This window comes from Trichoderma virens, assembly GCF_000170995.1.
Source record: "Trichoderma virens Gv29-8 chromosome Unknown TRIVIscaffold_1, whole genome shotgun sequence".
In the NCBI taxonomy this organism is placed as follows: Eukaryota; Fungi; Ascomycota; class Sordariomycetes; order Hypocreales; family Hypocreaceae; genus Trichoderma; species Trichoderma virens.
In genome coordinates, this window is record NW_014013748.1 from 2,303,794 (window position 1) to 2,324,631 (window position 20,838).

The 20,838-nt window shown below is 47.4% G+C and overlaps 6 protein-coding genes across 6 annotated transcripts; 1 reads left to right on the plus strand and 5 right to left on the minus strand.

Annotated features, from left to right (window-relative positions):
• Positions 1 to 610: 610 nt before the first annotated feature.
• On the minus strand, positions 611 to 4,186 carry TRIVIDRAFT_229138 (uncharacterized protein; the record flags this gene model as incomplete). Its single annotated transcript, XM_014106188.1, has 2 exons — positions 611 to 3,117; positions 3,169 to 4,186. 2 exons carry the CDS (start codon positions 4,184 to 4,186, stop codon positions 611 to 613), a joined length of 3,525 nt encoding a protein of 1,174 aa, XP_013961663.1.
• A 426-nt stretch (positions 4,187 to 4,612) lies between these two features.
• Positions 4,613 to 6,043, minus strand: TRIVIDRAFT_215141 (uncharacterized protein; the record flags this gene model as incomplete). Its single annotated transcript, XM_014106189.1, has 1 exon — positions 4,613 to 6,043. The coding sequence occupies one exon, from the start codon at positions 5,966 to 5,968 to the stop codon at positions 4,709 to 4,711; it is 1,260 nt and encodes a 419-aa protein (XP_013961664.1).
• Positions 6,044 to 6,724: 681 nt separating this feature from the next.
• TRIVIDRAFT_736 (uncharacterized protein) lies at positions 6,725 to 10,624 on the minus strand (the record flags this gene model as incomplete). Its single annotated transcript, XM_014105451.1, has 6 exons — positions 6,725 to 6,798; positions 6,964 to 8,029; positions 8,216 to 8,389; positions 8,777 to 9,202; positions 9,773 to 10,183; positions 10,241 to 10,624. Coding segments are annotated over 6 exons (2,535 nt in total), but the record flags the coding sequence as incomplete, so codon positions are not given.
• A 784-nt stretch (positions 10,625 to 11,408) lies between these two features.
• On the minus strand, positions 11,409 to 11,894 carry TRIVIDRAFT_34247 (uncharacterized protein; the record flags this gene model as incomplete). The annotated part of the gene is made up of 2 exons (XM_014106225.1): positions 11,409 to 11,763; positions 11,827 to 11,894. 2 exons carry the CDS (start codon positions 11,892 to 11,894, stop codon positions 11,409 to 11,411), a joined length of 423 nt encoding a protein of 140 aa, XP_013961700.1.
• A 3,283-nt stretch (positions 11,895 to 15,177) lies between these two features.
• TRIVIDRAFT_137429 (uncharacterized protein) lies at positions 15,178 to 15,891 on the plus strand (the record flags this gene model as incomplete). The annotated part of the gene is made up of 2 exons (XM_014106190.1): positions 15,178 to 15,625; positions 15,683 to 15,891. Coding segments are annotated over 2 exons (657 nt in total), but the record flags the coding sequence as incomplete, so codon positions are not given.
• Positions 15,892 to 16,605: 714 nt separating this feature from the next.
• On the minus strand, positions 16,606 to 18,907 carry TRIVIDRAFT_114030 (uncharacterized protein; the record flags this gene model as incomplete). The annotated part of the gene is made up of 3 exons (XM_014106191.1): positions 16,606 to 17,279; positions 17,371 to 18,431; positions 18,492 to 18,907. Coding segments are annotated over 3 exons (2,151 nt in total), but the record flags the coding sequence as incomplete, so codon positions are not given.
• Positions 18,908 to 20,838: the final 1,931 nt, after the last annotated feature.

Here is a 20,838-nt window from a genome sequence, read left to right on the forward strand (position 1 = left end):
AATGCCGCGGCCCGCTTCGAGGACCACGGAGGAATCGCCTGCTGGGACACTAAGCTGAAGCCTATTCTTGTCCATCTATATGTGCGGTGTTTTCATCGCGTTCTGGCATGGATTCCGACTTAGAGGCGTTCAGCTATTATCCAGCACATGGTAGCTTCGCGGTACTGCCTGGTCGGACAACCGCAAAACTAAATATCTAAATAAGCGGTTCCTCTCGTACGAAGCTTAACCGACGCTGCGGCGAGGTCATCAATAGGTTAACACTAACCCGTCTTACGACGATCTTAAACTACAGGTAGCTTACGTTGCCTATTAGTGGGTGGAAAATCTATCGCTTACCGAATTCCGCTTCAGTATAATAGGAAGAGCTGGCATCGAAGGATCAAAAAGCAATGTTGGTGGTAGTATTAGTTGAGATTATGTTAACTGTAATGAGTCAAGTAGCATACTTATTTACGCACCGCAAGGAAAATAACAAATATTTAATATCTCCTACCAACATTTGCCCTAGTATCACGAGTCCAAGTTGTAGTTCCCCCAAAGCCTACCCTCAACTGTAACAATTAAGTTAAATGCAGATTCCAGCATAAACTGATAGTAATTGCCAGTTCTATGTGGATTCTAGTTGCCAGCGGGCTCCTGCTGCTAGCAGGGTTTCAACAACCTCTTGATGGCTGTTCCTAGCTGCTGCTTGAAGTGCAGTCTCTCCATACGTATTAGCAGTATTAACATCAGTCCCTGCTGCCAACAGAGTTTCAACAACTTTTTGATGCCCGTTCGTAGCTGCTAATTGGAGTGCAGTATATCTATAATCAGCAGCAACAGCATTAACATCAGCCCCTGCTGCTAACAGCCTTTCAACAACTTCTTGGTGCCCGTTTATAGCTGCTGATTGGAGTGCAGTCTTTCTAAATTTAGCAGCAGCAGCATTAACATCAGCCCCTGCTGCTAACAGCCTTTCAACAACTTCTTGATGCCCGTTCTCAGCTGCTGCTTGGAGTGCAGTCCTTCCATATTCACTAGCAGCAGCATTAACATCAGCCCCTGCTGCTAACAGCCTTTCAACAACTTCTTGGTGCCCGTTTATAGCTGCTGATTGGAGTGCAGTCTTTCTAAATTTAGCAGCAGCAGTATTAACATCAGCCCCTGCTGCTAGCAGCTTTTTAATAACCTCTTGATGCCCGTTCTCAGCTGCTGCTTGGAGTGCAGTCCTTCCATATTCACTAGCAGCAGCATTAACATCAGCCCCTGCTGCTAACAGCCTTTCAACAACTTCTTGATGCCCGTTCTCAGCTGCTGCTTGGAGTGCAGTCCGTTCATATTCACTAGCAGCAGCATTAACGTCAGCTCCTGCTGCTAGCAGCCTTTCAATAACCTCTTGGTGGTTATTTTCAGCTGCTGCTTGAAGTGCAGTCTTTCCGTAATTATCAGCAGCGTTAACACTCGCTCCACATGCTAAAAGTAGCTCGACTGTGGCCCTGTGTCCGTTCTTGGCAGCAAACCAAAGAGGCTTTTGACCCCAAGTGTCTTCCACATTTGGGCTGTGTCCAAGTTCAAGGAGTGTAGTTGTAGCCTGGTTCACCCCAAAGAACCCTGTCAAATGTAGTCCGGTCATTTTCTTTGGAATATTTTGACTGTAACCCTTATTTAAGTAGCTGTATGTCTTAGTGGCCATTAGTGCTTGACTCGATGCCTCGACCTTAGTTTTACTCTCGAGAAAACTAACGACTTCTTGACTCGCTTCATCCTTGGCAGCATGGTGTCCCCAACTGTGTGTGGCATAACTGTAGAACGGAAATGATCGCAATCGCTCCTCGAATTTCTGGTCTGTTTCACAGAACCCGGTCTCAAAAGCGTTAAATGAGAGATAGGCAACGCAAATTGTGGCAATGTCGGTCTGCGCAGTTGGAAACCAATGTTTCTGCGTCCGCTCGAAGTATTCCTGAGTCGTGTAGTGGACTAGTCGTATGATTTTGCTTTCTTCGTCAACCGTGACTAATCCAGCACATACCGAGACCATGTCTTCGGTCTGTGGAAGGTTCTCTTCGTCAAATTCCGATTCTCCGACCTCTACGGCAAGCGCATGTTGAAGCTCCGTAGTGGTAAGTGGTCTCCTTGCACAGGTGATCCACAATAGAACCTGTTTGGCGAGCTCCTCTTGGCCGGCGACCTGACCTTCGATGCGCTTCATTGCGTCATTATATGCAAGGTCGTAAGCTTCTGAACCGGTCGGAAGCTTTGCCAGAGCTGCACGGACAGCCTTGGGGGATCTCTTGCCGATTAGGGAGTCAAGGTGAAGCTGCGCAAGTAGAAACATGCCATCGACGGCACTGGCGATCCCAGTCTTGACTTCCTCCTGCAGATCTGAATTGCGTCGGACAAAGGATGGCAAGCGCGATATATGATCGTCCATATATCTCCGTACGTCATGTTCACTGGCCCGAATCTCCAGTGATATGCTCCGCTCGAATTTTTCCGTGATCTCTGGGATGAACCTCGAGGTCACGAAAAGATTGACTCCACACTTTTCCTGGAGGCTGAAGATCTCCGAGAGGAATTTCAGGCGGCTGCTATCAGATCCTTGGCATTCATCTAACGCATCCACGACGATGAAGACGTTCGAATAGAGAACAGCTATGGACTGGAGTTCCTTCGAGATTTCGTCAAGTGATGGTCGCGTCCGCTTTGTCTGATGACTACCATAGAGAGATTTAACGCTATTTGATAAAGAAGGCCGGCTTTGAGCCAGCTGCTTCAGTAGACTGGCGAGCAGATCTGCAGCCTTTTGCTCTTCCTGTTTTTTAAAGTTGCAGTAGATGTAGGCGATGCCGGTTTTAGAGTCGTTATAAAACTTTGAGTTGAGGTACTCGACCACGATAGACGTAAGGATCGTCTTTCCTGCGCCAGGAATGCCTGGACAAAACAGTGTCCGACGGCTTGTAGTCAGCCAATCCTGGAACTCCGCCGACTTAAGGAACCAAATTCCGGTGTCCGGTTGCCGCCTGTTGAAGTTATCGCTTTGCTGCGGGCCGTAGTCGGTTCGTGTAAGCCAGTCGAGGATTTCAATGTCATCCTTTCCATCCAACTTAGACCTAATGTGTGTAACATCACTACGAACTATATCTGTTATCAGAGGTTTGCTGTTGGCTTTGATGGAGAATGACTTACCTTCTTTAATTATGTCTCTCACTGGGCGCTCTGAGTCAACGTCGCTTGGCTGAACATATTGAAGTAATTCCTTTGCAAACGCCGCAGCTACCGCCGCAGCATATTCCTGCCATTCTTTGTTTTTTTGTGAGTCGGCATAGTCGCAAATGCCCCGGATAACAATGCATGGGAAATTATTCATCAGTCCTGCTGCTTCCATTTCGACGCATAATACATTCCCGTCATAACGCTGGTCAAGGTCATCACGAAACTTGGCGTCTTTGATCACTTGGTTACCCGACGCAATCAAACCGTAATGCACGTATATATCTCTTTGCTTTTTCTGGCCTACATCAACTGTAGCTGTCTCATCTATCTGTTCGGCCTTACGTTTTAAAGGATTGCCAGGGTTCTGGGAACCGTGACTGTTGTGAGAAGTGTGTGATTTAGACAGAGGGTCTATCCGTGACTCAGACCAAAGGTATTTTGGCACCAGTCTCGGCCATTTCTGTCTTAGTTCATCGAGATACTCTGGTATCTTAGACCCGCTCAACTCATTTTCCGTTTTTAATTTCGTCAAAGCTGTGCGGAGTAAGGTAGGTGGTTTGTTCAGCGATCCGGTCTGCCTAAACTTGCCGCCTTCTTCTGCCTTGCCAAAGTCCCATTGAACTACCCCAGGATACTGGTCTGTAGGTATACTAACAACTACATCACCAAGTCGAACCTTCGGGGGAATACCTCCACCAATACCAACCATCAGGCCGAACTTGATAGATGGAAAAGTGGAAATCATCCAGGTCGCGATAGTCGCTGCTGAGTTGGTACCAATCTCACCTTCGGGCAAGCAGGCTATAACAATGTTATGCTTGCCGATCGACCCTAAGGTGTATGTGTTTGGATCATTTGGCGGCTTCTGAAGATAGCCATGTCTATCGTCGAGCATAGCCGTCGCGGCGGTCTGCTCTTTGGACAGAGCGCAGATCCATCCCACAGTGTATTCATCATGAGTTCTGGTCTTGGTAGCTGCTTGGGCAGCCATTGCGAGAGCCTCTGCTGGGGGGTTTTAAGTTGCTGCTAGCGCCTTGTGGTATGAAATAGCAAGGTGGATGTTTTGCGGGGTTCTGGTGATGGGCAGACATACAGTACTAAATGGTGCTCACACGTGATGGAGCCGCTGTCGAATCACAAGAGTTTACATTGGGGAGCTGCATCTTAACCTCTTGAAATACTTGAATCCAACGCCTGTAGTTGCAATGGTGAAAGAAGAAAGCCCGCAGAAATAATGCTGCCAACTGTGCAAACGCGGGAAGAAAATGCGCAAATTGCCCAATACTACATGTATTCAGTCCGTTTCTCAACCCCCCCTCATTTGTGGCATTCACGGCATGTCCAACCCTTAAGATAGATCTGCTCAAACAGTAAGCTCAGTGGACGTCTCAAATCTCACGATGTAGACAGCCAGAATGATGAGAATAGATGAGAGGTTCAAAGGCATACCTATGTAGTTTGATACTTGGCTACCTTGGCATTCAACATAAGAGATGTGAGAACCATGACAACACTACACTTCATACACAAGACCAAGAGTCGGGTCGATACCTCCGCTGCAGAGCGAGTCCCAACCCTTCCCATACTCTTCCATTCCTTTACCCCATTGCAGCTTCAGCCCATTGATAGCTCCGTTCTCTTTGAATAACGCCCATTCTTGTGAGAGATTCTCAAAATACGCCACTTTTCCATCAATCCTCATTGCAGAATCCCGTAAGCTAGAAGCACTGCATAGAACAACACCACTGCCAGGCACTTCTGTTAGGGCATTCAGCTTGGATCCTTTCCCCTGAGGATCGCCACCGACGATAAGAGCAACAACGCTTTTAGACAAGCGCGTAAGAATGGTATGCAACTCCTCATCCACTGTGCCTCTCCCGCCAAAATTGACGAGCAGCACCTTGGTGCTGTCATCGATGCCTAGCCGGGCTGCAATGCTGGTATCCGTAGCACTAGACACTTCGGTGTATAGGAGCAAATCATCAAACAGACCAGTTGCCTCAGTAAAGCTGCGTGATCTGGCCGATCCAACTGCCACGAGCTTCCGAGGCTGATGGTCAGCGGGCCTGGAGTGACGCAGTTGATATGCAAACGATAGCGCCGTCTTCCCAGATGCCCCAAGGAGTACCACCACGGCGTTTGCAAGATCAGCATCACCTAAGCTCCAGGGCAGCGAGACACCAAGCGGGTGGGTGCGCTTTGCTGAGTCCCAGGCAAAGACGTAACGGTTTAGAAAGTAGCTTGTCTCAAAGAAGATACGCATAACCGAGTCCCAACCTCGAGACTGTTTGTCTGCCATCAAGTCCGTCTCTGGAGGATACGGTAGATATCGGTTATATATATGCATTTGACTAGCTCTTCGCTCACTAGTCTCAAGGACGTGACCAGTCTCATCCTCAACGGTTACCTGGAGTATCTCGGGATAGTCTCCAATGGGAAGGTAGCCATATAGTTTGGTGCCAACAGGAACTTTGTCATTTTGGCTCTCAATCACCTCACAATATCCCCAAGACGATACGCGACCATACTTGGAAGCATCATTGTATGGTGCAGGAAGCGACGGAACCGCAGCCCAAACATCCCACCAGCCAAAGAGATGGCCAATTCGGGCATAAGTAAAATTGTTTATCGTATTGCAGATGATCTGGCTGCGGATACGGATATCTCCGGCCGTCAGATTGGGCAGAGGGTGCGCATTGTGGAGAGTGACTAGATGTTGCTTTGTATAGTCCGATTTGTCCAAGATTTGAACCTGGGGAGCTGATGAAGCCATACTGGACAGCAGAGTGAGTCGGATTTTAATCTTCTATAAGGAAACACAAACAAGCACGATGTGGTGAGAGCGAAGTTGGACCCAACGAAACGCCAAGTAACGCAAAAACTTCGTTCACATATGAGCGCATTGACTCCGCTTATGTACTCGGCGTACTCTGTCGGGCCGTAGCGGATCCCGGAGGCCGTTCGTGAGATCTGAGTGTAACCTAAAGTAAGCATGTGTTAGATCACATGTCAGCAATAACGAATATAGCAAAGGATCGTAGTTGGCTAACTTAACAGCCGTACAGAGTATACGATCATTGGTCACACTTTAGTCGTATCTTGCCTCTTTATTTTAGCAATGATACAGTACTGTTTCGAGATCAACAGTCTTTCATTTTCGTACTTTCTAATGTCTGAATCTCAAGTTTTCTGTTTTCGCTTTTAGAAACTCTTGAATATTATGCGATTTACCTCTCAATTTCTCGAACCATAACGGCCTAATAAAGAACATATCAGCAATCACTACCAGTTCCCAGCCCATAGCATAACAGCTCCCATTTACACGCAATCTTTTTCATCTATATCCATTCCTTGTGGCGCTTTTAATAAGTCGGCTCTTCTTTAATCACATGGCGACTTTGCTGTTCTGAGACTCATTCTGCATATTATACTCAACTTTGTTTCTCTCATATGGGCTATTTTGTCTTCTTTGTTGATCGAGGAGCAGTAGTATCATTTCCTTGCTGGGATTTTGTTTCGCTGCGTTGATAACCTCCTCTGTGATAATGACCCGGTCTCCCTGACGCGTAATGAGAAGCTCCATTATTTCTGTACTAGAATCCTCTGCGGCCGTCTTCACAATCTCTTCCGTGACAGTGATCCAGTCAAGGAGTGTTTTTATTACCTTGGGATTATGGTTTCGTACCGCCACTTTAGCAACTCCATCTGTGATAACGATGTATTCTCCATGTTCGTTCAGGAGTCGCGCTATTATTTTTTCATTAGAACTTCCTGCCGCCACTTTCAGAGCCTCCTCTGTAATAGTAATCTGGTTTCCTCTTTCACGAAGAAGTAGATCCATTATACCATAACCACGCCAATTTCCTGAGATGTTTTCGATAAACTCTCCCGTGATAATAACCTGGCCCCCTCGACTATCGAGGAGTAATTTTATTATTTCCATGCCGTGACCTTCATTTCTTGCTGCAGCCTTAATAACACACTGCGTAATAGCAATTTCATCTCTTCGCTGATTGAGGAGTAATTTTGTTATTTCCACACCATGTCGATTTCCTACTGCAACCTCAATAATATCCTCTGTGATAGTGACTTGGTCTCCCCTTTGATCGAAGAGTAGTTGCATCATTTCCACGCCCCGCCTTTGATTTCCTGCTGCAGCTTTGATGATATCCTCTGTGACCATGATTTGATCCCTCCGTTGATCAAGGAGTAGTTGCATCATTTCCATGCCCCGTCCTTCATTTCCTGCCGCAGCTTTGATGATATCCTCTGTGATAGCGATTTGGTCTCCTCGCTGATTAAGGAGTAGTTGCATAATCTCCAAGCCCCGTCCTTTATTTCCTGCTGCGACTTTGATGACATCCTCTGTGGTGGTAATTTGACTTCCTCGCTGATCAAGGAGTAGTTTCATTATTTCCACACCCCGTCTTTCATTTCCTGCTGCAACTTTGATAATATCCTCTGTAATAATTACTTGATCTCCCCACTGATTAAGGATCAGTTGCATCATTTTTACACCGTATTTTTCATTCCCTGCTGCGACTTTGATAATATCCTCTGTGATAGTGACTTGGTCTCTTCGCCGATCGAGGAGTAGTTTTATTACTTCTAGGCCGTCGTTCTGATTTCCTGCTGCGACTTTGATAATATCCTCTGTGATGATAACTTGATCTCCTCGCCGTGTAAGAAGTAACGACATCGTTGCTTTAGTACTTGCTGCTGCAGCTTTTGTAAGCTCCTCTGTAATGGTAATTTTATCTCCGTGGAGGTCAAGTAGTGGGTTCAGCAGCTCTCCATTATGCCATACAATAGCCTCGACATATACCGTGGGAATCTGATGCTCTCGCGTAACGAGAAGTACTTCCATTACTTTCTGGCCAACTCTTTTCATAGTGGTAGATATAGCCTCCTTTGTAAAATCAACCCGTGTTGATTCCCTTTTGAGGAACATTTCAATGATCTCTCTCAACCTCGTAAGCGAATTTCCTCCTGCGGCTGCTTTAATCATCCCTTTTGTAACCGTAATTTGGTTCCATTGACAGTTAAGAAGCATTCGTATGTGAGGGCACTGATAGCCTCTTCTCAGTGCAGCTTCAATAGTTCTTTCTGTAATAGGAGCTTGTCTCCCTTTATATTGAAGTAGCAGAGGTAGAATATCGTAGTTCTGCGGATTTGTTACCGCAGCTTGGAGAATCTCACTTGGTATCTGATGGTGTTGCTTTTCAAGCAGTAAATTCATTACTGCTCCAGAATCCGAAAGATTTGCTATTGCCATCATAGCTTCCTCTGTCATAATGAGATGGTAATGCCGTTGGTCGAGGAGTAGTGTTATAATCGCCTTCCCGCGCTCCATATTCTCTTTTACAGTCTTGATAATTCCCTCTGTAATGGCAATTTGGTTACGTTGTTCGCCTGGGGAAAACAAGAGCGAGTTTTCCTGCTCATAATATTCGCTTATACCAGCTTCCATGTTTGCAGCAGCCTCCATAGTATCAATCCACCGGTATTCTGCTTGCTGCAAGAGAAGTTCCTTCAATATTTCGTTGCCATGATTATGATTTCGTATCACGGCTTTAATAACTCTCTCTGTAATCGGGATCTGATCTCTTCGTCTCATCAGAAACAGCTCCATCGTCAGTCTGTCTGAATACTGTGCTGCAAACTCAATAGCCTCCTCTGTGATAGCAATCTGGTGCTCGTAGTTTCCGAGTAGTAGTGTCAGTATCGCTTCGCTATGGTCCAAATTCTGTAATGCAGCTTTGATGACTTTTCCCGTAACGATGGCTTCGTCCCCTCTCTTGTATAATAGTAATTCCATCACGTCCTTGTCAAATAGCCTTGCGAGGCGCATCATCCCCTCTTCTGTAATCTGGCAGTGTTCCCCACTTCGGTCGATTAAATTTGCCATCTCCTCTAGTTTCTCTCCCTCTTTTAGGCGGTCCATTTTCTTGTAAACCATTGCCAACTCTCTAACGGCCGTTAGAGTATATGAATCTTCGTCTCCATACTGTTTTCTGTATGCTTTTATTGCCTTTTGAAATGTCTGAATCGCTTTCTCGAAAAACCCCGCATCTTTTAGTATTCGTCCGACATTCATTGCTCTTGCGCTGCCATCTAGGAAGCTTTCCAGCATTGTACTTTTATCCTTTGATACTCCACTATCCACCGAGTTGTTCTTTTCCACTTGGTAGCTTGGAGAAATATCCCAATCCCATACAAGTATAAATTCATGGCGAAAGTCCTCTGTTGGTTGTATGCTGCTTGGCGGGTGGATGCTTGCTATCTCGCCTTGCCCAGCCATAGGAGGGTTAATAGCAATCAGAATGATAACAAAATGATCCTCATTAGGTCTGATAATCATAGGCTGTGAAGCCCCTTGTAGAACGCATACAATATCGCCTTGCTGGATGTGCTTCGCTGACGATTGGATGGTCCAACGATCATTCCCGTCTCTCTTTGTAATCGAGACGACTTGCCTATCATCCCAGGTGCTGTCATTATGCACCGAATGAACTCGGCCGAGTACGTAGCCTGCGCTCTTGATTACTGCCATCTCTTGGTCATGGCAGTTTGACACAGATACGCAATCACCGAGAATAAATTGGATTAGTCGAATAAATAGTTGCTTCCACGGAATATTATAATCGGGAGATAGAGCTGAACCATGGTTGTCTGAGCACATTCCGAGCAGCGCATATACTTTATCACGACGATCTGAAGCCTGCCGTGTGTGATACATGTCGATTAACTCAGATAGGGGGCGTATATTGAGCGAGAATCTGCCGGCCTCACTGGGAGTCGTGTGTTTGGATCGAAAGATTGCGCGCCGTATCAAGTAGATGGTGGGGTGGATTAAGCTCTGCAAATCCGGATAATCTGTATAGGCAATGTTTAAAGCTTTCAAACCCAAGCAGAATATATATCCATCAATCTCCGTGGGACCACAGATCAAAAGGACACTTCGTGCCGCGGCAACTTCTTGAAGAACCTGAATACATCTTGTTAAAAATCCCCCCAATTGTTTTTGAACGAATTCTTGACATACCCATATGCGCTTAAACCACTCCCGCTGCAGTAACAGAACGACTGCTTGATGAACTATTTGGTCATTCTCGATATGCTGTCCATCAGCAGCTGCATTGATTCCCTCGATTGCTCGGTCGCTATTGGATTCGAACTCCCCCAGCCAAACAATAACACAGCTGGCCATGTGGTAGATCCTTGCCATCAACTGCACTTGGCTCCCCCGTTCCTCCAGGTTTTCTTGGTCAATACAAATTGCATCAACCCATATAATGCGCTCTAAAAATCTATCCCGAAGGCGCAAGAGGGCTGCGTGCAGATTCGCCGTAATAGAGAGACTGTGGCTACCAATTGAGATGATGTGTTGTTTTTCCGGACGGCCCCATACATAGGACAAGGCACTGTACAGGTGAGGGGTACTTCCAGTCAGCTTCAGAAGAGGATAGCAAAATATATCACACTGTAGAGTAGCAGTATTATCTTGATGAGGCAATAGTCGGAGTAAGCGGATGCAGCCCTCTGGCAAAGAGAAGTAGCTGTAATCCGATTTTATCGCCTGACCTTTTGATGAGAACCACCCTCAGTATTAGCATCAAGAGTTCTATTTTTACCAAGAGTAAACAGCGTGAAGAACTCACCAAGCGGCATCGTAGCTTCGTTAATCTGTTGAGTTTTTGTTTCACCTCCATCAGTAGATGGATAGACCAATCGATTGTTTTCTGGCGCCATGGTTATATAAATAGAACGAATTAATTTAATTGTTTCGCTCAAGATTGATAGCAAAGCAGGTTCCCGATGCGCAAGCTTCTGTAGATTTCTGCGGCTGAATTGGGCATCCAAGTCAATGCCCAATGAGAAGATGTTACGACGAACGATACGTACCTTCGGCATCAGTACATGTACCTAGCAATAACGCGTATAGGCAGTTGCGCTATCAGTAACAGGTATTTGGGCCTACGTAGCTGTGCTTATTACCTGTGCCTAGGCATCAGCATTTAATACGGCCGGCTCTTTTTCTATCTTTTCTACTGTATATCGAGTATTGTCTTTGCGTTACCTACATTCTAGTTTGTCACTATAAATGGTTCTGCAAAGGCAGAGGCTCACTCGAAGCATAGAAAGACTGAACAAACAGCGTATATGTATATACATATATATATAATTTATCTAAGCATCACTGTCCAGATTAATTAGGCGTCAAGGCAGTAGTAAATGCTGAAGCAAGCATACGCATCCGACGCTCGCCAAAGCTGCCTGTTGTTGTCTCTGAAGCAAACAAACTGTCTCTGTTGGTTATTTCCAGTCCCCGCATACTGGCCAAAACTGAAGCTTCCCGATTGGATATGAGTCGTAAAGGTGTTTCCGGTTGCGAAGCTGGCAGTATAAGAGTTCCCCTCCCAAGTCACCACGCGTTCAGGATTAGTGGCAAAGGCAATGTTCTGTGAAAGCGGTGCAGTGTTTGACTTGGAGTCATCTGGGTAATAGGCGATGACACTGGTTATTGGTGAACCGACATTGGGGCCACAGTTGGCAAGATGCACTCCCCTGCGAAGAATCAGCGATACTGGTCACATAATGTCAGACTACTTGAGGTTGGTTAAAACATACTCGCCAGCTAAAGCACTGGGAATAAAAAGGGCAATTGCCGCGAGCAGAAGAGCGCTAGGTTGGAACATTACCAATGTTTGATGTAATAGTAATAAGATAAGAGTTACTACTGACTGATTGAACTCGTTGGCCTTGTGCTCCGAAACAAGAATCAGGGGAATGGTGCTTTCATCGTCTTTATATAACTTGATTCCATATAGCATCTACTAATTCTATATCTGGCGTCTAGCCCTTTATATGAGAGCCAGGATACGCATGGAATCTTGCATAGCCCATCCCCACCAGTTAGCGGTGTGCGGGCGCCTCTAGTATTGTTTTCCGGTATAAGCCTCTGTGTCGTTCGCGCTCCGTAATGAGCATTGCAAAGAATAGTAAGCTTATATTCAGATGATGGGCCTATGAGGCGGAAAAATATAGTGGTTGATAGGCAAATCCACCAATTGCGCAGGAGTACGATGCCATCTCGGATAGGATTTGTGCAAAAATCTCACGTTTGGACCATAGGAAGGAGGTTGCGGACAAGAGAAACGAGGACGATACGTGAGCTAGATTTGGCTGTGTCTACACCTTCAGAGCTTCACAGTTAATGGACAACTCTACGTTTTCATAAACCAGATAGAAGAAGTAATCCAGCACGAAGCTCATTATCGAAAAACAGACATGGATAAATCGCATACATAGCTATCAATTGTATTTGAAGTAAATGCGCAATGTTTATTGTCAGCCTGTGGGTTTTCGCCCAAATGCACATGTTATTCCGGATATGGTAAGAAAAACGATACTATGCGCAAATCCACCAATTGTGTGTGAGCGTCTCACGCCTTTTTCTTTCACCACTTGGCCAAATGGTGTGCGGAAAATACAGAAACTTCCGCGTGAATCCGCCTAAACCCAATATTTACAATAACTCAATCAAATATCTGGAGAGGCGTTGAAGGATCGGCATAATACGAGTGTTCTGGAAATTACATCTATTGCTCCATAGTCCTGATGCCTCTTTGGAGTAGTATAGATGCACACATGTAGCTGAAATGAGAGATTGTTGGCAGCTAGTGCGTATTTTTCTTTCTTTGGGGGCGTCGCTTATGTTTCATATAAGTTGCGGGCGTCTATGGCTTAATGCCTTGCACTTTTTCCACGCTGGGAACCAAAATTGGAGCTAAACGGCTCCATTTGCCGAGGCTCCCCATACATGTGTTTGTGGTTGTAAGCTGAGATTTCAACAATGAGCTTGTCAATGTCTTCGGATTTGCTTGTCTTCCTGACTAATATTTGTTCTTTTATGCTATTTTCGTAGCATATAGGGCGGAGGAATATATATCAGTAGTATGAAGACTAAGCACTCAATGGATTTGACTGGGGCTCAAATAGGCGGCTGGCTAATTGGATGCACCAAATCATAAAACTGCAAGCACATTCCAGACTCCGTTGTTAGGCACGAGTCTGACCTAATGGATGGCAAGCTAGCATATGACTCCATTCTTGAGCTTTTGACAGTAAAAACCATGCTGGTGCAGGTGGCTTCAAATCGCATAGTGGTTTGTAATGGGCAACACACTGCCGTGTGAAGTAGGTTGCATGTATGTTACATATATCCGTGTGTATGTGGATGTGTTTTACACACTTTGTCAATTCTCAAGCAAAGTCACTCTCTCCTATTGTACGTTGCCATCTCGCATGCGAAGATCCCTCCTATCCAGACTTAGTTCCTTTACTCTAACAGAGAATTTCAGGCAATTTCCTACCTTGGACGCAAGCAAACAAGCCTCTGATTCTCACAAGATTATTGTCACTCAAAGTAGTCAATCGCTTGGGCCTTGGATACTATATGAGTATTATAAGATTCTGATCAGTTCAAAACGGGTCTAGCACAATACTAGGGAGCGCCGCTTACGGAGCTCAATATTTTACCGTAAATTGATGTTAATGTTTTGACGGCTGGAACATGACAATCTTTGTGTAACTGGCTCAGCAAATGAAGCCGCGTGAGACCGCAGAGCAATAAAATGAAAGCTCCCATATAAAATGAAAGATACCCCCAGTTTCTTTCCCAAGCGAAAAGCATACATACACCATCTCATCCAGTAGACCAAACACACATCTTCGCAGAATCCGCGTTCTTTTACAATGTCAGTTCCATCCAAGCCAAGACACCAGAGAGCAAAGATGCCGATAACTTTCCCCTTTACGTGGCCCCAATACTTGCAAGGATCTATATGATGCCTTTCATACGCTGCATCATGCCATATGCGTCTTTGTTAAATCTCTATCTAGGAGCTTTGATAGCTGTCCATAATTCGGACAACCAGCTAACCAAAAGGAAAACTGACTACACCTTTTAATCTTTTCAGCACTTCGCTTCTCTTCTTCCTTCGCCAAGCCACAGCGACACGTCAAAGTCCGATTTACCCACATGGCAGCTGCGCCATCTGACTGAAGCCCAAGCCACCGAAAAGCAAAAAAAAAAAAAAAAAAAAAAAAAAGCCATCCTGACTAATTACTGTCGACCTCGCGTCCTCGATCTTTATTTCTTTCCGTCGCTTATCTCCGCATGCGCCCCAAAACAATGGTTTGCAAAAAAGAATTTAAAAAAGAAAAAAAAAGAAAAAAAGAAGCGTCCCCACCCAATCAAATCCAGCTCCGGAGTCCGGATCGGGAACCCCGCCTGCCTAATAGCGACAAGCGCTTAACCAAACCGCCACTAGCCTCTCTTAGGACGCCTTGGCGAGACCCTCGACCCATCATCTCCGTCATACTACGTCATCGATGCCAAATCCACCATTCAAAGGGTCTTCCGATTTGCTTCTCTCGCTTCTGTTTAGTAAGACAAACGAAAGCATGATAACATGATTTGCGCGTCTCAAGGAAAAATATGGGAACAAGGCTTTCGATGACTACCGTATTCCTGTAGAGAAAGCTTGCGGATTGTCAGGATATGCGTGGAAGATGGCGGGCAGAAGAAGTAGTCCGTGTTCCGTGTACTTCTAGCTCGCTCTTCCGATCTTTCCCTGCCATGGGTACTTTTATACATCATGGCCCATGGGTTCCGGAGTGTTTATGCTTCTTTTCTTTTTCCCTTTATTTCAGATTCATGATCCCATTGCCTTGACGATACCCATTCCCTCGTGTTCACCCAGCAGTCGATACTCCATTAATACTCATCATCATCGGCGTATGGCATTATAGCTTCATCGATCCAACTACACGCTTCACAAAGTCGAGAACCACTCAGCCAGCCACCAAATCCGCCATCCGCCATGGCTGCCAAGGGCTTCATATCATACTGGGTAAAGACCCCAATGTAAAACCCTCATTGCAACAGCCACCATTTCTAACAAAAGTTTTCCCCAGATCCTCCCAGTCATCTCCAGCGTCGTCTGGCTCGGCATGCTCCTAGGCCTCCTCCTCTACTGGGTCGTCGACACCAACAGCGAGCACTACTCGTACATGGACAATGGCGACTCCATCGCCTTCATCAGTGACATTGGCGCCAGCAAGCTCAAGCCGCTCTTCATCGCCGGATCGTCCGTCACGACCGTCTTCCTCGACCTGTCCTTTGCCGCTGAGCGTCTACTGCGTCACAATGGACGACTAGTGCCCAACACGACTCTCAAAGAAAAGGTTCTATCCGTCCTCAGCATTGTTTTTGCCATCATTGGCACGGCTGGCCTGATCCTCTTGACCATTTTCGATACGCACCACCATCATCGCTTACACGACGTCTTCCTCTTGCTCTTCATTGCCGGATACATTATTTCTGCCGTTTTTATCTGCTGGGAATATCAGCAGCTAGGCCTATGTAAGTACAAGTATACACAAACGCTCTTGGGAACAATTTCTCATTCCTCTCATCCAGACAACCGCCAGCACCGCATACTCCGCATCTCCTTCTGGGTGAAGCTCACCTTTGTTCTCGTCGAATTCGTTCTTGCCATCATCTTTGTCGCCACTAATTGGAGCAACAACGAAAACGTCGCCGCCGTTTTCGAGTGGATCATTGCCTTCATCTTCACATTCTACATCCTCTCCTTTGTCATCGATCTCTTGCCCGCCGTCCATACAAAAGCTCCTGCCACGCGCTTCAGCAAGTCTCACGAGCACGAAATGGAGTCTGCTGATAGCCAGGACGGCAACAGTGCCCACATGGGCTCTTACCGGAACGACTACGGTCGAAACACAAACCGATATGCCTTCCAATGATTGACGTCCGAGAACAGCAGGTTTATTAAGTGTATAATTATGCAGCGAAGCGTGCTATTTTTTTTATTTTGTATTCTTAGATGTGTTCCTTTTCTTTTTTATCGTTTGGGGTGAATATATGTAAGAGTAAGGAGAGATCGAAACGAAAAGTACCACAGAGGCATTTAACAGGGCGCTAGCGGGTTTTGCATGGACATTCAGATCCACGGGTCGGATATAAATCATCAGAACGAATAATGCATCCGTATATAATACATGACTACTTTTTATTAATGAAAGAAATGTTCCCAGTTTCACTCCTTAATAAGGAAATGGACCCTGCATGCATCACTCTAGGGCAAGCATATATTTGAACCTCTCCAAAACGCCAAATACATGGTGCCTCGCCTTCAATAACCCATTGCGTACACATTGATTACGATTATTGAATTAAAAGGTAATAGCGTGTAGTGGTATACGAGAATGTGGAAGCACAACGGTTTAAATCCAGAAAGAAACATCATCAGCCTCATCATAGTGTAGCCGGGCACAGTAACAGCTCTTGCTATCGACTAACAGGAGAACACGGGTATCTCAATGATCCATCATTTCTCTGAACCGAGAGTCACGCATGGGGCTATTTCCCTGTCGCGGCGGTTGATCCATGATAGCCATGGGCGTCTCGAAGCTCTCAAGCTCGCTACTCCTCCCGCTTCCCGAGCTGACCGGGCTCACACCGCGAGAGTCCCTGTTCAAAGGCTGGGGGTGGTTCTCGGTAACTTCTTCGCCATCCCTCCCAGCAAGCGTGACATCACGCATGCTGGACGAGCGGTTACCCAAGCTGCCTGTGCTGCCACCCGGGCCCGAGTCCCTCAGCGCAGCGCCGCCGACGAAGCTCTTCTTCTTCTCGCCGGGCTCGCTGACAGACTTGCCTCGTGAAAATCGATTCTTGATCCAGCCTTTGACTCGTGCCGTTGGCGAGGTCGCTCCTTCGGGCGACTTCTTTTGCGAGCTGTCTACGTTATCGACAGCCGCCCCTTGCGCAGGGGGGGTAGTAACCTCTGGAACGCTGGATCCCCGCCTGCTCTGCGTCTCTGCCTCTTGTTCTTCATTCTCTTCACGGCGTATTTCTTGGTTTTGAGTACCCAAGGTCGCCTCCGTCTTGGATTTACGCTTTTCTTCTTTGGCTAGTTTCTTCTGTTCGGCCTTGGCAGTCTTCTCCTCTTCTCTCTTTTGCTTTTCCTCCTGCTTTTCTTGCTGCCTTCTAGTCTTTTCTTGTTGCTTTTCCTCTTCTGTTAAAACACACTCAGAATTAGCGTTTATTTTTGTAAGAGAGGGCAAAGGGGGAGATCAGTTGCAATGTACCTCTGGTCCTCTTTTGGAGGTCCTTAAGCTCACGTTCACGAGCCTTTTCTCTCTCAGCCTGAGCCTTGCCTGCTTCTTCTTCCATCCGAACCGAGGCTAGCCGCTCTCGTTCTGCTTCTGCCTTTTCGTGGATGTCATCCAACACCGGCCGTACTCTCCTGGCGGCGATAGCATCGATTTCGTCAGCGTCCATGAACTTTCCGCCTCCAATGTCCACCCTGCCGTCACCTTCTGTCTTTGTGTCGTGTCGAAGCTGGGCAGCTTGTTGAGCTTTGGTTTGCCAGTCACCCAGGATTGTTGAGTTGACCTTTCCAGTCTCATAATAGACTTTCTCGTCCATTCCCTGCAGGCTTGCTTTGACGTTCCGTCGTGCAGCGGTCAGGAGAGCCTCTCTGTCTCTCTCCCGTTTTTCCTCGTCCACTTGGTCAAGCCTAGAAGAGAACATGGTCATTTGTTGGCGTATCATGTCGGATCGTGCGCGGTCTTCCATGTCGCTGTCACTAGCAGACCGACGGCGCAGCTTGTTGACAATGGTGAAACGGCGGCGTAGGGGTTTGTCTGCGCCGTAGTATTCATGATATTGCCGGTTCCTCTCGTGCTCATCTTGAAGCTTGGCGAGACGTTCTTGGGCTTGCCTGTATGCCGCATCCTGCAAGTCGACGTATCGATTCGCCGGCGTCTCGCCAGCATCATGCTCATCTTGAGAACCCTCTTGTCGACTCTGCTGCTGGCGGTACATCTTCTTTGCCATCTCAACTGCCGACTGATGAATCCTTTCATTATTCGTTTGTTCATCAATCTCGGGCTGGACGGGTGGATGTGAGGTAAACATGTTGCGGGTCATAGTGGTGATTGGGATTGCGCCAGATTCCTCGACCACTGGCGGCTTGCTCATGGAAGCTCGGTGTGCTATGGTCGCCCCGTTCAAAGCACTCACAGAAGCCCTCCTTGCGTCCCAATGAGACGGCTCCTGTGGGTTAGAGTACGACCGTAGCCTGGAGCGAGGCGTGGCTTGCTTCGAGGGTGACATGGCTCCCTTGGCAGCTACTAGGGACTTCTCCCTTGGAGAGGCGGGCGGTGATTTGGCCTCTTTGGCAGACTGGACTCGGCTTGCATGGAACGCCTGTGTCGCGGCGGAGCTCCCGTGAGACGTGGTCAGCGTCACCGGCTCCGGTTCTGGCCGGTTCGTGTTAGTATTGAAGGCCTGCGTGGCAGCAGAGCTGCCCCAGGAATCGCGCGATGTCTTCTTGACGCTTGACTGTCTGTACGCGGTGCTAGCAGAGCCGACAGCCAGCACTGCCGCCTTGGTGCCCGTTCCGTCCATGGTGGGCTCCCACTGCGGCGATATCTTGTAATCTTTGGCAAGAACTGCGGCGGCCGACGCTGATGACGCTTTATCTGGCGTCCACGTCTGTACCGGCTTGTGGCTAAACCAACCAAGAGATGCAGCCGCGCTGGCAGCTGCGCCACCCGGACTCAGACCGGCAGACGGGAAGCTTGGAAGAGTGCGAGGATCGGCGTATTTAAGCCTGCCGGCGGTCGACACTGTGATGGGCAAGTAAGCAAGGAGAGCTGGGAAGCAGATCCGACGAAGAGATGACGGTATATGGCTAATAGCAACATGAAATCAAAGGCGCCGCTTAGCTACGGGACAACAACAACCAAACACGAGAGCAGTCTTACGATGAGTAAAAAAAAACAAAAGGCAAGCAGGCAGCAGTAAATGACAAAACTTGCCAACGAAAAGAGAGAAAGAGAAAAGATATTTGATGCAAGAAAGCACGGGTCGCCTCAGCAGAAAAAAACGAAAGACGGGAAACGAGTGAGGGGAAATGCAGGAGTGTTTTGGTTTGTTCTTTTTCTTCCTTTGTTCTCTTCCTCTTCTTCTTCCATCCCCCCGTTGAATACATACATGGACTATTATGGGATGACGGCTCATGGCGGCGTGAAGAAGGCGACTTTGCCACGGATGGCCGCGCTTCCCCAGCTTCTGCAGCTGTTTGCATCATCCAGGTGGGGTGACTCCAGATCAGATACGAGGACGACGAGAAAAGGCGGTTAGTGAGGCGCCGCCAGTCCAAAAAAAGGATGTTGCAGTGCTGGTCAAGTGACGCTGCACTGGCGGGCGCGATACGACGTAATGGCCAATATCGACGACGAGTATTGAGTGGAAGAAGCTGATCGTCTTAGGGGAGCTAGGCCAGCTACAGCAGTTCTCGGGACTCGATGCTCATCACCTGTCTGTCTGGCTTCCTTTTCCTCCTTATGCTTGTGGGTGGTGTCTTTCTTGTCTGGTGTCTCGGATCAGGCAGGCCGGGCAGGGTTGGGTCGCTTTTCTCGTGTCGTCTGGCAAGGCGGATGGATTGGATGGATTGGCGGATTGCAGATTGCAGGTGGTATTAGGTCTTGCAGCAGCCACGGAGGATTGCTGTGGAGACTGGAGAGAGGCAAGGATGGGAAAAGGGAATGAGGATGATGCCTGAATGAGCGAATCGAGTCGAATAAAGAAGATGCGAATCCCCCCCTCGATGCTAAATGCTGAATGCTAAATGCTAAAGGTTAGCTGTCAGTGTCAGTGTCAATGTCTAAAATCGGGCGGAATGGCATGGCTTAAGTAAATCGCCAGATAACAAGGAAGCTTCAAGCACAAAGTTGGAACGGCCGGCAGGTGGCAGGCACTAGGGCGAATCTGCGGTGGTTCCTGCTGTCACTGCCTACATCCTACATCATACCAAGTACCGAATACTCGTCGGCACAGAGACGCGCGATGCTGCTAGCCAAGTAGAGGCGACCAGGCGTTGCTCCTGCCTGCAGCTCCCCTGCTCACTCAATTGGCTCTTTCCCACTCTGATCTACCTTACTTACTTGCTTACTAACCTACGGAAAGGTAAAAGATACCTTGTTCCTTGTACTCGACAATTTCTTCTTCTCAACTTCACCACTTGACTTCACCTTCAAGCAGTATTATTCTTTCGGATTTACTTTGTATCGCTTCTTCTCGTAACGCACACCGCACCCAAAAAAAAGCCATCAAGAAACGCCTCCCCCATGTCGTGACGTCATGGTGCCCCAACTAGATGCTGGTGCATGACGCTATTGCAGCTCTTTTCTGGCTACCAAGGTATTTTCTCATTTTTGGCGGCCGGCTAGTCCGCAGCTTCAGGCTGAGACAGCGACTAACTTTGCTCGCGACAGCTGCAGCCAAGGCATGTATTATCATTGACTTGTTCTGGATCAAGCCTCTCCTCTGCCACCCCTGCCAGCGGCTCACGTCGATCGCCCCCCCGTTGTGGAACAAGCTGGGACGGGTAGGTACCTTAGCTGGCGGACAAGGTGAAGGATACTAATTCTCGCACGTGTAGTTGCTACCGATGATGTTATGGGTCTTGTCAAGCGAGGTGAGCATCCGATGAATCCTAACCAAGACAGGAGGCTATCTTGGACCCGGACTTGCTCAATCTTCCTTAC